Source organism: Ovis aries, chromosome 22 (genome assembly GCF_016772045.2).
Source record: "Ovis aries strain OAR_USU_Benz2616 breed Rambouillet chromosome 22, ARS-UI_Ramb_v3.0, whole genome shotgun sequence".
Taxonomy (NCBI): domain Eukaryota; kingdom Metazoa; phylum Chordata; class Mammalia; order Artiodactyla; family Bovidae; genus Ovis; species Ovis aries.
In genome coordinates this window covers 21369853-21385693 of record NC_056075.1, presented here as the reverse complement: position 1 = coordinate 21385693, position 15841 = coordinate 21369853, and the positions used below count along the sequence as shown (strand labels likewise).

The window sequence follows — 15841 nt, the reverse complement described above, 5'->3', positions numbered from 1 at the left end:
GTATAAATACATCCCTGGGCATGAGACTGCAAAATATACAGAGCTGCCCAAGGAATGCCTGTACTTCCTTTGATCCAAAGCTGATACAAAGTATGGGGTAGTGAAAAAGCACATAGGTTTCAGAGCCAGTATTGTAGGAGTTCAAATCCTAGTTGTGGTATTTAGCATGTAACCTGAATTAGTTACTCAGCTTCTCTGGACTCCAGTTACATTATCTATAGACAATCCTATAAAGCCCTATGGGGTTGTTTGAAAGTGAAAGCGTTAGTTGCTCAGCTGTGTCCAACTATTTGCAACTTCATGGACTGTAGCCCACTAGGCTCTTCTGTCCATGGGATTCTCCAGGCAAGAATACTGCAGTGGGTTGCCCTTCCCTTCTCCAGGGGGTCTTCCCAACCCAGGAATTGAACCTGGGTCTCCTGCATTGCAGGCAGATTCTTTACATCCTGAGCCACCAGGAAAGCCCCTATGGGGTTGTTTATGAGGTTTAAATAAGTTAATATATGCAACATGCTTATAACAGTTCCTACTGTAGTAAGCACTTGTTAGCTATTATTATTGAGAACATAGGACTTACCAAGTAAAGTGGCCATAAGATTGTCCTAATCATGTGTATAACCACATATGTTAATGTGAATGAAATCCAAGATAAGTCAAGGTGTGTGTGTGTGTGTGTGTGTGTGTGTGTGTGTGTGTGTGATTTAAGCAGAGAAGTGCAAAAATTGCAGTGTGAAGGCACTTGGCTTTCTGTCCTTGCAGAGAGTGGCAGGGGTTGGGGGTTGATAAGAGCTCACCACTCCCCATCTCCATACTGAGGGCTGTACCCAGGTGATGAATAGGTAGAAAGAAAGACGGTAGCCCTTATACATTTGTAATTGTAAAAAAAAATTTCAGGATGATTGAGCTCTTTCAAGATTAAAAATATTTACATGTTAAAATATTATTAACTCATTAAAAATATTTACTTTCTAATTTTAAAAATCAGGACTAACAGCTAATAGGTGTCAGTGAAGAATAATGGAATCTAGGCACTAAATTGGGAACTAAGGAAGAGATAAGAAAAGAATCAGATGAGTGAATATTAACGCATTTGGTATGGATTTTACAGAAGTCCATTGAGCTGGACTTGTTTACCTAACTAGGCCCAAGGGGCAGGGAGAACTTGGGGCCTCAGACTTATTCCACAGGCTTTCCCATAAAGATAGCAAGCCAGACTATATCATGACTTTAGGAAATGTCAGTTTTCATTTTTGCTCGTGGGCACAGATTAAGTAGGAGAAGTCACAGAGTCCAGTTACTTTGAGCCATTACACTGAGGAATTTAAGCCCAAAGTGATTTTTTTTCTCCTGATTTTTAAGAATTATTTTACCCCTTAGTGGTGGAATAACTGCAATAATTATCAACCTCCCATGCTTCCCTGGAATATCCAGGTATGCAGGGCCACAGGAGATAGATTTGGTTTGAATTTGTCAGATGTTTGCTCAGTTCTTCCTCTCCTCTTTCTTCATCCTTTACCTTATCTTCATTTTCTCTCCTCTTTTCTCCTCCTCCTTCTATTTATCTCCCTGTCCTCTCCCCTCTATGACATTTAAGAATCGGAGGAACCCTTCAAACCCATCAAATAAGGATTTTTCCCCCATAACCATTTCATTTTGTCTTTTAAAAAAAACTACAAAATGCAAAGCACCACAACCCATGAAAATGCCATGAAGCCCAGAAAATGCCAACCTTCAGCTCCTCGAGCAATCGTAGGCTCGTTCCAGAGGAGTGTGCAGTCATTAAGTACACATGCACACACACACACACACACACACAGGCTGGGCTCTCAAACTAAGTGGATGAAGGGGGAAATTATCTGACTAATTCTGTTCAATGGTCAGATAACAGTCATAAGGGTTTCTATTTTTCTGGAAGTACACAGAGCAGGTCCCCTTCTTAAATCCAGCTGGGCTTGCAGTGAACCATAATTCTTGCTGGCATTCATGATACACAATTCTGTTCACGGAATATCCTTTTGGCTCCTCAAGCTTTTTTATTTCAAAGATTTCAGTGTTTATGCATGCACAAGCCAGAACTCATGTACACTGACAGACACGTAACTTGATGATTACTGTTGCTGTAATAATAACTAACATTTATGGAGTACTTGGTGTCTGCCAGGCGCAATTCTAAGCAGGTTTATGTGGAACAATGCATTCAACCTTCACAACAACCTATGACAGTGCTATAGCTACATGATTACTTTCCATATTAGATCAGAGTAAGGAAACTGAGGTCCAGAGAGGACATTCCCACAACCACAGAGCCAAGGCATAGGGAAGCTAGATCATCAACACAATGGACACGAGTTTGAGCAAGCTCTGGGAGATAGTGAAGGACAAGAAGCCTGGCACACTAGAGTCCATGGGGTTGCAAAGAGTTGGATAAGACTTAGCAACTGAACAACACAACAAGGGAAGCTAGATTCAAACTCTGGCAATCACTTCCCAGAGCCCCCTTTCTTGTGTTTTCTGTACCGCACATGTTTATGTCTGGCACATAAGTCTTTGCTTAGAAAACACTTTCGGAACGGATGAATGAAAGAACAAATGAAGGATGGATCATATCTTAAGAACCTTGACATGCCCCTAAGATGGTGCAGTGGGCTCCCTTATGAAGCCAGGCCTATCAATAGCTTAAGCTTTGTCTGGACAAAGTAATTTGCCCTCCCAAGCAATTTTCCGGGGAAAGTGTCCAGCAGCCATGCTTGCTCAGATATTAAATGTTCCTGACCACCAGCTCGCCACTTGACTTTCAAGCCAAATCCAGACTCCCTTCAAACCAGATATGAGACCGAAATACATCAAAGATGCTTTCTAACATTTTGTTTCCTAGACTATTTGTGTTTCCCAATGCAATGAAACACCAGTGAAATGAAAATGGGTGTTGGTGCTGTGTCTGGATAAAAACTAAGAAATTCAATCAATCATGCCAACATCTCGAAATCCCCAGATATTTGGCATCATATTGACAATGTTTATAGATGATTGACTGAAGGTTTGAGTTTTCCTCCAGATGTTTGGGAGATGCCACAGTCATTAACCTGTTTGTCAGCCAGTGCTCATGCATTTCTAAGAGACATAAGTGAACACTAAAGAGGGAAAGAATAACCCAGAATAAAACAGACTAAAGAGGACCGGAGTAGCAGCCATTCGATGAAACTAGTCAAGCAGACTCTGTTCCGGGAATGGGTTGCTGCCCTGGAGATCCGTTAGAATGTGGATCCAGCTCACCAGAGACTCATGTGCTCAAAGACCTTCCAAAACCTCATAAGACTGTATCCTTCACTGTCTGCCTAACCCTACCCCACCAGAATGCCATGTGGCAGGGCTGATGGACCTGGACCAGCATCGGCACAGAGAGCTCATGTTGTGGTCAATCCACCTTCATACCAACCCAGCCTCAGCCACTCTCTGGACACCTCATGCCAGTGTACATAGTATGTCTACGCACTGTCAGTCCAAGCCATCGACTTACACAAAGCTTGTCGTAAATCTGGTTTGTGCCTTTGTCCATGTCCCCATTTGTGATTTAGCACTCTGCCTTTTATCATCTCTCCTACCTCCATTTTCTTTCCCGCTCTACTTTTTAATGCTATTTACAACTTCCTTAGCCATAGTGCAGCACAGCAATCTTTCAGTGTCTCTACTGATAAACCCAAATGATGTTTCTTGCCCGGGTTTTCTCTCTATTCGACTTAATTTGTGTTTTGGTAAATAGGAACTTTAGGTCGTTCCATTCAATAGCATTTGGAGCTACCACTTTTATCAGAGGGATCAGGGCACTAAAGGACTCCCTGCACGGGACATTTGTTTATTCTCATGAGTGATCAGCTCTCCCTACGTTCGAGAAGGCTGCGTGCGTGCGGGCGTGCATGCACAGCGTCCTCAGTTAGAGCCTCTATGCTCCACTGCCCTGTGTCAATGCCGCTTGGCACTGGCAGGAAGAGCCCAGTGGAACCATTATGTGGACAGCAGCCGGCCCTCAAACTGCTGGAGATAAATCCAAGCCCTGGGCCCTTGTCTGCTGATGACCACTTGGTTCTTTGAGGAGCAAGCCCACATCTGCTGGCAAGGCTGCTTCTCCAAACTCTCCCTCCCATATCCGTCCTTCTTCGCTGAACTGCAGGGAAGGCTTGTCAGGACATTACTCACAAGCAACGTCTGGGGTCCCTTCTCCTAGAGGTGGGTGTTGGAGGGGGAAGGTGGGAAATGGGGACAGTGCCTCTCTCTCTGTTTCTGGGCTATCTATTGCCTTTTTCTCCTTTTCAATTCTTTCCACACCTTCCCCTCTATTTCTAACTCTATTTGACCTTGAACTCTGGCCTCTCCCTTCATACCAGAATGTGTCCCAAGGGTGACAGAACCTCCAAAGGAGCAGTTACCTGGCTTGACAGGCCGGGAGACCAGTAGCCAGAGGGGCCAGCCCGTCACTCCACTCCTAGAAATAAATTCCATTGTATTTGCATTTTAATTTTCCACATAAACAAAGGCCCAGAGTACTCGCTTGGGCAGCATCACTGGACGAATTTAATTAGAAATGAAAAGTTTATAGGGCGCTCTTTAATGCGATTAATGCTCAGTTAACATTTATCACATTCGTATGCTGGAATCGCCTTTTTTAAGCAGCCACTGGCCATGAAATGAATTTCTCTCAACTTTTTTTTGTATCCAACCTGGGAAGCCATCTCTTAAGGAGTCTGCACTGCCCTCCAAGCTGTCTCCCTGGGGTCAGGAATTACTGTCTTCAAAGCCAAGTTAAAGGGAGATGAGGGTAGGGAAAGAGGCATACGTGTGCTGGATTGGGAGGGCAGAGGGCAGGAGGGTGAGCATGAACACAGTTTCTAGGAGGGCTGTACCCTCTGCAGTGAGCTCAGTGATCAACCCAGCAGACTGGCTAAAAGATCTGAGAGTCTCTACCCCCACCCCCACCCCCAAAAAAAGACACTCCCCCGACTCCCTTCCCAACACACATACTCAGTCAAAAGCCAGGCTTTGGCTCCCGCTTCTCTCCATCTCAGCCATCTCTCTTCTACCCTTTTTCTCCCTCATCCTGGGCTCTCTTAGACTTTCCTCCCCAGGCTCGTGGTGAGCAGGAAAGGCAGCCCCAGTCTCAAGCCCAGGAATACGTCCTCTTCTCCGGCTCTCCCAGTCACAGTCCACAGGAAGGCGACTGTCCTGGTGTGTGAGCTCCTCAAGAGAGGCAGAGCAGAGCGTGCGGAACACGAAACCTCTTTTGGTCCCTAGAGGAAGGATGGCCTTCCTGATCTTATCAAATTCTCTTCACTCTTCCCTTAGAGTCTACTGAGATTCGCCGCCTAACTCAAAGCAGCTAATCTGAGTAATGTTGAGGAAGAGAGAGAGAAAGGAGAGGACGAGGGATGCGGGGAGGGAGGGGAGGTACCCACTCCACAGATGATAAAAGGAGATAAATAGCTTGACCTTTGTCCCTATCTAAATGTACACTCCCTGTGAGGACCTCAGCAGACACCAACCAAGTAGCTGCTGCTAGTATTGCCAGTAGTGTGCCACACACACACACACACACACACACACACACACACACCAGTCCCACATGGCACACAGCTCCACACCCTCACCTCCAGCAGAGCAAATGCACACGTGCCTGCACACAGACTAAACTGTGTTGGGACCCTCTGTGCACCCGATAGGGGGCCCCTCATCCACCCACTGTGACGCTGACCATCTCATCAACCCCATGATTTTCAGACAACATCCCAAACAGGCAGGCCATCCTGGTGAAGGTGGAGACTTTTGTCCTGGAACCCAAAAATGCCTTCAGCTGGAAACTCTCTGAAAGGCAAACCAGTCTACCGTAGTCCACTGGACAAGATGGGCAGCTAAAGCCTTTTAAGAGCTCCTGGTGATGCCAGGCCCTTTGAGACAGCTTCCCAGGGCATGAATGCAAGACTTGGCCAGATGCCATGAGCCCACCCACTCTTTCCAAAACAGAGCCACACGGAGACCCCCAACACAGACGCACCAACCCCTCTCAGAACCACACGCTAGGCGGGCACCATCTTGTCCTCTAGAATTAGGATGAAGGGTCATGGGATACAGGGCAGAATGACGGCCTCTTCCGTAACCATCTCTGGGGCCTGTTGGGCTGGGGGCTGCCCACAGGCTCCTGGTCACCCTAGGCTTCCTTCACCGACCCAGCAGAGACCCTGGGGCCACGAGGGCACATGAGGCCCAGGGGCAGCTGCCCTAGTGCTCGCTCCCATGTGTTCATGCCCGGGGGCCCCTGCGCTCTCCCTTCTGCCCTCCTCCAGTCTCCTGAGTCCTCCTCTCCATTTCCCCAACTGACTCTGCCTACAGTGGGCACAGCTCCCCTTGCAGCCTGCTGCCTCACAGCCCCTTCTCCTCCTGCTGCCAGGAGCCACCCAGCTCATCCTTTGGCTGCCTCTGTTCCTGGATGGCTTCGGGAGGGGTTCACTGCAGGGGAGTTCATGCCGGGCTGAAAGCAGGCAGAGGAGTCCAGAGCCAAGTGGCCAGGGCTCCCAAGTGGAGGGGGCTCTAAGCTGGAACACCCAGGAAGCCAGCCCTCCCTTCCTTCCTCTTGGCTTCCCTCCCACTATCTCTTCTGCCAGGGACCAGGCTGGAGTGACCGCACTGCAGCAGCCCCGCAGCCGCTGCCTGCCTGCCTTGCGGTATGCTCCCTGGTACAGGCAACCGTGGGCTCCAGGTTTTAAGACTTTAGCTCCCACACCACATCCTTTGCTCTGCCACCTTTCTCCTCCCAGGCTGGCCTCCCCTTTTCTCCTTAACAACCTTCCGAGCCTCTCCTGGAGGCCACCCCAGCAGCCTGCTCTACCAGCCGCTCAGAGCTCTGGCTCCCTGCAACCTTCTGACACGTTCAGGCCAGGCAAGCCCAGCCCAGCAAACCCAGGTCCCAGGCCTCTGCCTTTCACCTCTCAGCCTCATCACCTCCTTCCTCACTCTTCCTCCTCATTCTTACTTTTGTTCTTCCCTTTCCATGTGCATCTCCCCCTCTCCTCCTCTAGCTATGAGGACTTAGAACTCGTTCCCTTCCTCAGGGGCTCCAGGACTCAGAGGCTCTGGAAATGTCACATCCCCGATACCCGCCCCGAGATGACAGCTCTGGTCTGAAGCTGAGAGGTAAGTTATGTCCAGTTACGCAGACCAGGGGCTGCAAACCAGTGGCCCATGAACTGAATCAGGCCCGGAGATGTATTTTATTTGACCAACACAGAGTTTTTAAAAGGGAAATCTCAGTGCCTCTAGGCTGGGCCTGTGCAATCCAGCTCCTGATTCTGTGGCTCTCACCACCTCTGTCCCAGCCTCCTCGGCTCTCCCACCGACCTTCCTTGCGAGGTCCTGGAGGCACCTGTCCTCATGCCCTTTGCAGCCATACGGCATCTCCACTAACGTGTTTCTTACCAGTCTGGACTTCAGGGCACTGCTTTCCTTCCCACACAGCCCCACAATAGACCCCAGCCTCTTCAGAATGCCAATAACTCTGTTTCTCTCTCATGAAAAACTCAAATACCTTCTTATCATATTATCACTCAAAACCCACAAGAGTCCAGTTCTTTTTATGGTTGTTGAGAATGAGCCACAGAGGAGCCTGGCTCCGCAGCCTCGCCCATCTCCCTCCTACATGCCTTATCCTCCTAGCAGAGAGCTCCCAGGTATATACAGGGCCTTGCTTCTTCTTCCCCTGTCCCAGGTCATCCTCCTCTGGTTTTCCACACCCTCCATAGCTCCCCTGCACCCAGACCCCAAGCATCTGCCTCTGCCATCATGCCCCACGGGGTTTGGTGTCCAAGCCCTCTCTGGTTCCCAGCTCTGTTTCTGCCCTCCCCTCCCTGGCCCTGCCCTGTCCTACCTCAGGTTCTTCCTTATTTCCCTGGCACCTGGATTCCTGGGGCAGGATTTGGAGGCTGTAACTAAGGCCTGGCACTTAGGAGCTATGCCCATGACTGTGTCTCAGTGCTGCTGCCATGCTTCCTGCTGGGGGCATGGTGTGCCTTGATGGGCCACTGCACTGTAACTCTGCAAGGGGGTGCACCAGGAAGGGCATCTTCTTAGCTGCTTTTGCAATTGGTCCTTAACTAGTTCTGCTGACAGGACTGGGACTCAAGTGTCAAAGTGAAAATGGACAGCGGATCACAAAGCTCTCTATCATAAAGGAGCGTCACTGTAGCAAAGCCCCTCGTATTGCGGGCTAAAGAGAGTGCTACAGTACAAATAAAGATGGAAGAAAAACTTGGTCCCAGTTTTTCCAAATTATGGAATGAGGACTTCTCAACTCAGCCCTATTACTGTTGCCCAGTGGCCCGATAACCACCTCAACGACTGGCCTGATGGTCCCAGGGACAGGGTGTCCAGTCTGTCTGTGACTCCAGGCCATACTGCATGGGCCATCCTCTGTTTTCTGCTCTTGACCTCAGAGCCCATTCACTAAGGAACAGACACAAGTAGGCACAAACAAACACACATCCACACACCCTGAAGATAGCAACCTCTGTTGCCCATAAACCATCATGAATGTATTCAAGCTGCACCTTCAGAGCGCCAAAACAACGGGAAGAAAAACATTTCAACAACCTGCTCAACGGGAGAAAAACATTTCAATCCAGTAGTTCAGTGGTAGACAGATAAACCCACAGTGATTTAATTTTAAGCCCATTCAATATTTTACCTGTTCCTGGGCACTGGTTGTGAGACACTGTCCCACACCCGAGATCTATCAGAGGCCCTTCTCTCTTCTCTAGGCTCACCCACGTGGCTGGATGAGTGGTACTCAACATGGCTGCACCTGTACCTGTTTCCCCAGCATGAATGCAAGAAACTCTCCCTTGGAGAATCTGACCTAGGGAGGGCCAGTGGAGGGAGTGGGGGTGAGGTGAAACAGCAGGGATTCAGGGAAGTGGCAGGCCAGGCTCACCCCCTATACTACATTCTTTTAAAGAACAGGAAGTGAGAGAGAAATTCTTTCCAGTGTACAGTTTCCTCTTAAAGAACTTCAACTCCAGGTAGCAATAAGGAAGGGCTAAGAACGGACCTGAACTTTAAGAGATGAAGTTTCAGAGCAGTTGGAGTTGGAGATCTAGGGAGCTGGGGACAGAAAATGAAGCCCCTGGTTTAAGGCACTCCTTTGTGGACTCAGAGGGAGAGAGTGCAGGCTGGGGAGGGTGGGGAGCAGGGAGGTTGGTTCATCTTCCACATCAGTTACTACTATAGCTATTCTTTCTATGCAAGCATAACGTTCTAGTCCACAAACACACCATCACATATACAACCACACTGTCTCACATACTGGAACAAGCCCACTTCCCAACTGTTCCCTAGCGCCCCAGCTTCCAACGGTGCCTCCAGTCCCCTGGGTCTACTTTGCACAATAATTCCCTCCAATATGCACACAAAGCCATTGCTCCATCTCACTCCCTCCCGAATATTCCCTTCACTAGGCACCCTGTCTCCCTTCTCCAGGGGCTCCTCCTGTCTGGTCCATCTCCACTTGGCTAATTCCCCCCGTGGCCCCTGTATTGAACTGTTGTGTTGTCCATTTCCCTGTGACAAGGGCTCTGGTTACAGAGTTATTGATTGGTTTTCATGCAGACAGATGGGCCCTTCCGAGCTCCCATCGAAATCCCTGGCTGTATGGGCTGATTGTTGCCTCTCGGGGTGTAGGATTGCACTGGAGACCACCCTCCACGCAAGCTCCTTTGCCCAGACTGTGGACGGTAATAAATGGAGGCAGCCTGAGCGATAATAAAAGCAATTGAGTAGGTTACCTGTGCAGACACAAGATTTATGCCTCTTCATATTTGATGTGATTGTTTTATTGAGTTCTTGGAATAGTTGGGACACACTTTATTTATTTAGGGTTCCCCCCTCTAGTTTCCTCTTCAAATCACCCTCCAAAATGCACCTGGAGCTTTCGTTATGGACAGCCCCTCCTGTCCTCCTCTTTCCTAGAGTTGCCAGTGGAGGTAAGAACTCAGGGCAACCAGCCATCACTCTCACCTGAAAGCCATCTTGTGGCCTGACTTCCCACTCGAAGCCTGCCCACAGGGAAACAGTTAGACCAATACAACTGCTGGCCAAGACATCTAAAATAACTAAGTGAACAAAGGTGGCTTTTCAGGGGGACAACTCCAGCTCATTTAAAGAAATAAGAGTGCCAGCAGTCGTGACTATTTCACGTGTTATTCTAATGAGGGGAAGCCTCGTTAGAAGCAGGAGACATTCTCTAGGGAAGGACAGGTAGGCAAGGGTCTTCCAACAGAAACTGGCACATCTGTCCACTAGAGGTGGCCTGATCCAGAAAACCAAGGGGCACACAAAGCAAGTCCTTTATCCTTATTTTTCCCTTTCCTCTGTGGGGAGAAGCCTTCTTCTTTGCCTTGGCTCTTGGCCACAAGACCAACAGACCTGACCACCAAACAAGTGCAAGGGTACAGAAATGTGGTGGGCAACACAGCCTCTCTGGTCCAGCTTTGTGCCAAACCAGGTCTGTCCAAGAGTCAAATATGCTATGTTCTAGAACCTGAGTCTCAGAAAGAGACACAGACCCCAGCCCCGAATGTGTCTTCAGCATTCCCTTGGCTGGGATGAGTGGCTCCCAGCTTCTTTGGAAAGACCTCTGAATGAACAGCTAGACCACCTGTCACCCCAGTGCCAGATTCTGACGAAGACTTGCAGATAACACAAGATGGAACTGTTTAACAGCCCTGGGGCTGGTGCCTTCTTGAAGCCAGTGTTGCCACCGCTAGGAGAGTACATATGCTCACTTATAATCCAAATAGGCTAAGGAAGGGTGTGGGTAGCAGGTGATTGGTGGGAAATTAACTCTGGGAGGGTTCACTTGAAAGATATAGGAGCTGGGAGTGCCCTGGTCCCACACAGTATAGTGTCGGCTGAGAAAGCTAAAAGATGGATGGCCTCCTTGTCAGCTCAGTCCAAGACAGTACCCTCAGGGGATCTTCAGGAACACTTGACTCTCGCTAGAGTCTGCACCTGTGCCTTCAAAGGAGCTATATTCCCTTCCCAGAGCAACAGCCAAACCTGAAGACGTTGGCATATAATCAGGAAAATCCTTCCTGCCTAGCCAATTGCTCAGCGACGTAACTAGGCAGGTGACTGTTAGCAGGGTGGGTCCCCCTCCATCTCCTCCGCACTCTAGGCCATTTCCCACATGAGCTTTCAGTCTCAAGTCACCTGTTTATAAACACACCCCCCACCCCACACACACACAGCAGCAGTGTTTAAGCACAAGCTGAAGAGCTGGCAACTCCACACTCAACGACCAGTAACCCAAAGCTGAGAGCCATTCAGATAAATTCCGCATGCTAAACAATCCAGTCCAGCCTCCGGATTTTTGATGGTGGTTTCTGGGAGTGAGGGTGAGATTGGGAGGCCTCCCTTACCTACTCCATTGGCTCAGAGAGGTACTGCTATGAGGATTTGCCAATGGAGAAGGGGAGTTGGATGTCCAAGCCTTTATCACGACAGGATCAGAAAAAGCCAAAACCATTTCTAAAGCAGGAAAAGCAATTTAGTTTATAACCATAATAGCATATTTCAAGTGCGGCGACAGCATCTGTTTGGGGGAGGAGAAGATGAAAACCCTTGCGATTTGGCTCAGGTGGATAAGCACGTGTGGACTTCCTTTCTTGCCAACAGCCAGTACAGACACATCCTTGATTGTGAGTATTATAAAGTGCCCAACACAAGCGGCACCTCACCCACAGTAAAGGTCTAAACTCGAGAACCACCCAGTCCCCAACACACCATACTTTCGACACAGAAGAACATCTCCAGGTTCTTCCTACAAGGAGTGAGAATTCACAAAGTTCCTGGCATCAGCAGTACCAGCAGAAATCCCACTTTTAGCAGCCTTTAGGGTGAAGCAATGCATCTCAGACAAACCTTCCCCTTCAGACCAAAGCATCTGGAGGCATAATGCTAAGGGCATCTGGCCCAGATGCATCCCCCCAGACCCAATTCAGCAGCATACCAGGAAGCCCCCAGAATTCTTTCCCACATATGAATCACAATGCAAAGTCAAGAAAACTCTGACCAAGCCTTGTTGACAAAGCCAGCCAGGAAGCCTCACTGCAGACCCAGGGCTGGCTGCCCATGCTGCCAGCAGCTTCCCCGTTTTCTTCCCACACCCTGGCCATCTCCGGCAACACCTGCCCACAGATGGCTATAGTTCCACACCCAAAGGTAGCCTCTGTGTCCCTCGGGGGATCACGCTCTGTGTTGAGCAAATCCTGCTGCTGTCAGAGCTGTTAAACCGAGGTCATTCTCCCACTCTCATCCCACTAGCAGCTCACTCTTCTACTTTCTCCCAGTTCTGGTGAGTGCACCTCAAGGCCTCTGGAGCTTGGGCCTGGGGTCATCCATCCCCTGCTCTCCGTGGCTTTTCAGGATGAGAGCATTCTCAAACTTTTGCATAAGCCAGCTTCCCAAAACATCTTAGCCAGTGAGGGGTATATAGTGGGGAGAGGGGGGAAGAAAGGGTGCTAGGCAAGGGGTGCTGCCACCACACCTGCACTGACTGCCCCAATCTTCCACGCCCCCAGAGCGAAGCACATTGCTTTAACCAAACATATCTTGGGCTCCTTCAAAGGCTTGCAAATCCTATCGCAACAAGATTGCTTCAGAATACCAGCACCCAGTCCCATCAACACTGCTCCTCAGCAGGGCTTCTCTCTTCCCAAGACCCCAGTTCAAACCCACTCCCTAGACCAGTAGCCAGCCTAGAGGTTGAGAGGAGACATTGCTTTGTACCCTTCCCACTCCTGCCCCAGCCCCAGAGCTTCCCCAGCCTCCTCCACTGGCTTTTAAATGCAAAAGACTCATTCCTCTCCCAATGCAGGTTGTGTGTGTGGGGGGGGGGGGGGGGGCCCAGTCTTTCTCCAGCTCCTTTGGAAAGTGTCTGAATGTCAAACCGCTATGCTCTCAATACCTAGCTGAGCCAGGCCCAGGGAGCTGGAGGGTTTTCGGAGGGTGTATAATTAGCTGATCAGTATTATGTTACCCTGTTCATAACTGAATAACCATTTTAATACAGATGGCACACAGTGGGATAATTTCTGGGGTCGCCTCGCAGTACGTTACAGCACGAGTGTGGCAGAGGGAATCTTCTTTAGCCAAGGTACATTCTACCAGCTAATTTTACCTGCTGTTTTCAGGATGATTTGGGATAATTCCATACCATTTGCAAAATATTAAAAAAAAAAAAAGAACCTTGATACGTGATGCCAGTTTCAGAAAAAGGCACCAGCTGAATTATTAGTTGCTCTGATAATGAGCCTATGAAGAGTGTAAAGAAAAACACGGGTATGAAACCCTCAGCCTTCTTCTCATTTGGGGATTTGCCTTAAAATGCAAGGGGCCGGGGTTGAAAAGCTGGCCAAGGCTGTCTGGAATTTGCACAGGGTCTCTGCTGACGTCAGGTTGCGCAGTTCTGTGATGGGAAAGCCATCCTGGGTCCCCATCTCCAAGTGCTCCTGTTATGTGCTATACCTGCCACATGTATACGCTGGCCTGGGTGGGGTGGTACATATGTGGAGTGTGCATGTATCTTGGAGAGCACACTGGAGTGGCTCAAAGATTGGGAGACTAACTTGTGCTACTATATGTCGAGCTGACTCCAGCCTGAGTTGTCACCCTGTGCCTGAACCTGTCATCAGTGCAGCCTCAGGCCTGGACACAGGTACGCTAGGTGGTTGGAGGCATCTCCTGAGGTTCAGCTTCAGGGTCCAGAGTTCTCCCTCCTGACTTGGCATCCCACTCCTTGTCTAGCTTCTCTGCTCCCTGCCAGCAGTTTGCTGGTCGTTGATGTTTGCTCTACAGGCCTGGGATACTGGTGCTAATAGGCCAGAAATTTGTGTGGAACTGGCTAGCAAGGCCTGGGCTCCCAGGAAGGCCACCTTTATAGGAGTCAGCAGAGATGATGGGTGGGGGGAGGCGGAGAGCCAGGACAGGTGGCTGCCCCTGGGGAAGGGAGCATGCCTTTAGAAAGGAAAGTCTGTTTAGAGGTGATGAATAGGACACTGGTCATTTTAAAGGCTTCAGCTGTGGGCTGTGATTGTCTCTAGATACCGAGATGCGTAATCTTGGAGTCTTAATTACCACAAACACTTGGATTCATTTCTAGGACGCCAGCGGGAGAAGCCTGGCAGGAAATACCCAGTCCTGAGCTGGAGACAGCCCTGTCTGTCTGTCTGTCTCTCTGCCTCCCAGGTCCCCTCTCCCTGCCCAAAGGACCTGGGAGCCTAGGAGCAAGGGCAGGCGGAGGCTGGAGAAAGAACGGAGCTGGAGCTGGGAGAAACTCTGGTGCGCGGGAGCTGGGAGCTGGAGCCCCGCCCTGCAGCCCAGCGTGGCTTACTCACCTGTTGATGGAAGAGACGCTGGGCACCGTGTCGTTGTCACAGATGCCCTCCGCCAGAAGTCGGTCCCGGATCTCCCAGGCAAACATAGTTGGGTTCTGTCGCTTGTATTCAGCAATCTTGTCTACAACTTTGGGTGTTGCCACTTTTGGCTTGGAGCCGCCGATCACTCCGGGTTTGATGCTGCCGGTCTCGTAGTACCTGCGCGGGGAAAGGCAGCAGGGTCAGTGAGAAGCAGGCGGTGGCAGAGAGTGAGGCTGCAGGCTCTGGAGCCGCTAAGCCACTCTCCCGCTGGAGGCAGTGGTGCGGAGGGAAAAGACCTAGCGTGTCTGAGCGGGCTTCCAAAGCCACTCGGCTAAGGCAGGGATACGTCGGAGGATGAGGGCAGGGACAACAGGGACGCTCTCTCCCAGAAGGTGGTCGTACCAAAGGCTGCACACACAACAGCTGCAATAGGTGAACAGGGAAGCCTGGCCTTTCATTTGAGAAGAGCGGGAGGAACAGCACTTGGAGGCCTCCCGCCCATTCCCGCTGAGCACAGGGCCCCTATGGGAACCAGGACTAACCTTGCACCTCTCAAGCTGATTCTTTTCTCCGGGCACCCATCTTTACCTTCACCCTATTCCTCCAACCCTCCCTTCCAAAGAGAAGAGCTGTCCTTCCGTTTCTGAAGACAGGAATCCGGCTCTCTCCCAGGGAGGAATCTGGAGCCTAGCAAGTGCGCTGGACGGCGCTTCTGGGGCCGCAGTCACCACCTGCGTGCCCTTGCCAAAAGGAGCCGCTCTCCAGATAGCCGCAGTCAGGGATCTCCCACGCCCGCTAGCGACCTGCACTTTTAGCCAAGCCCTCGGCTGGAGACCCAGGGCCGTCCAGCCCGCGAAGGAGACGGGGGCATCTCTCAGGGGCGGCTCCGCGACCCTCACCTGCCCAGGATTTTGCTGACACAGCCGTGGCTGACCCGCAGCTGCCGAGAGATGTCGCAGGGCCGCACGCCCTGGTGGGCCAGCTCCACGATGCGCTGCCTCACCACGTCGGGCAGGGGCCTGCCGTTCACAAACACCCCCCCGAGCTGGTTCACACCCCCGTGCCCTGCTGGGGAGAGACAAGAAAAAGACACAACACCCCACACACAGCAGGGACCGGCCATTAGTCAGGGTCCGCGCGCGGCCCAGGATGGGAGAAGGGAGCAGGCAGGGCGGAAGGGCATATTCCTGGGCTCGCGGGCGAACGGCGGAGGCCGACCACAACGCAGGGGATTAGGGACAGGGAGCCGCAGGGCCGTAGAGACTCGGAAGTGCAGAGGCTGGGCGGAGGGCTGGGAAGGGACGCGCGACTCGAAAGCCTGTACGACGCCAGGGAGAAAATGAGGAAGGGATGGGCAGCGGGGCGAGAAGGGGTAAAGGGGGAAGAAG

General features: G+C 50.7%; 1 protein-coding gene across 12 annotated transcripts in view; it reads right to left on the bottom strand.

The window, feature by feature from the left end:
* PAX2 (paired box 2) overlaps positions 1-15841 on the bottom strand; it is a 91303-nt gene that overhangs the window by 60350 nt on the left and 15112 nt on the right. For 9 of the 12 annotated variants that reach the window (XM_060404404.1, XM_060404409.1, XM_060404407.1 and 6 more), the window contains 2 exons: positions 15353-15521; positions 14433-14630 (listed from right to left, as the gene is read on the bottom strand). In XM_060404404.1, the coding sequence (XP_060260387.1) occupies positions 14433-14630; positions 15353-15521 (367 nt within the window). 12 annotated transcript variants of the gene reach the window in all.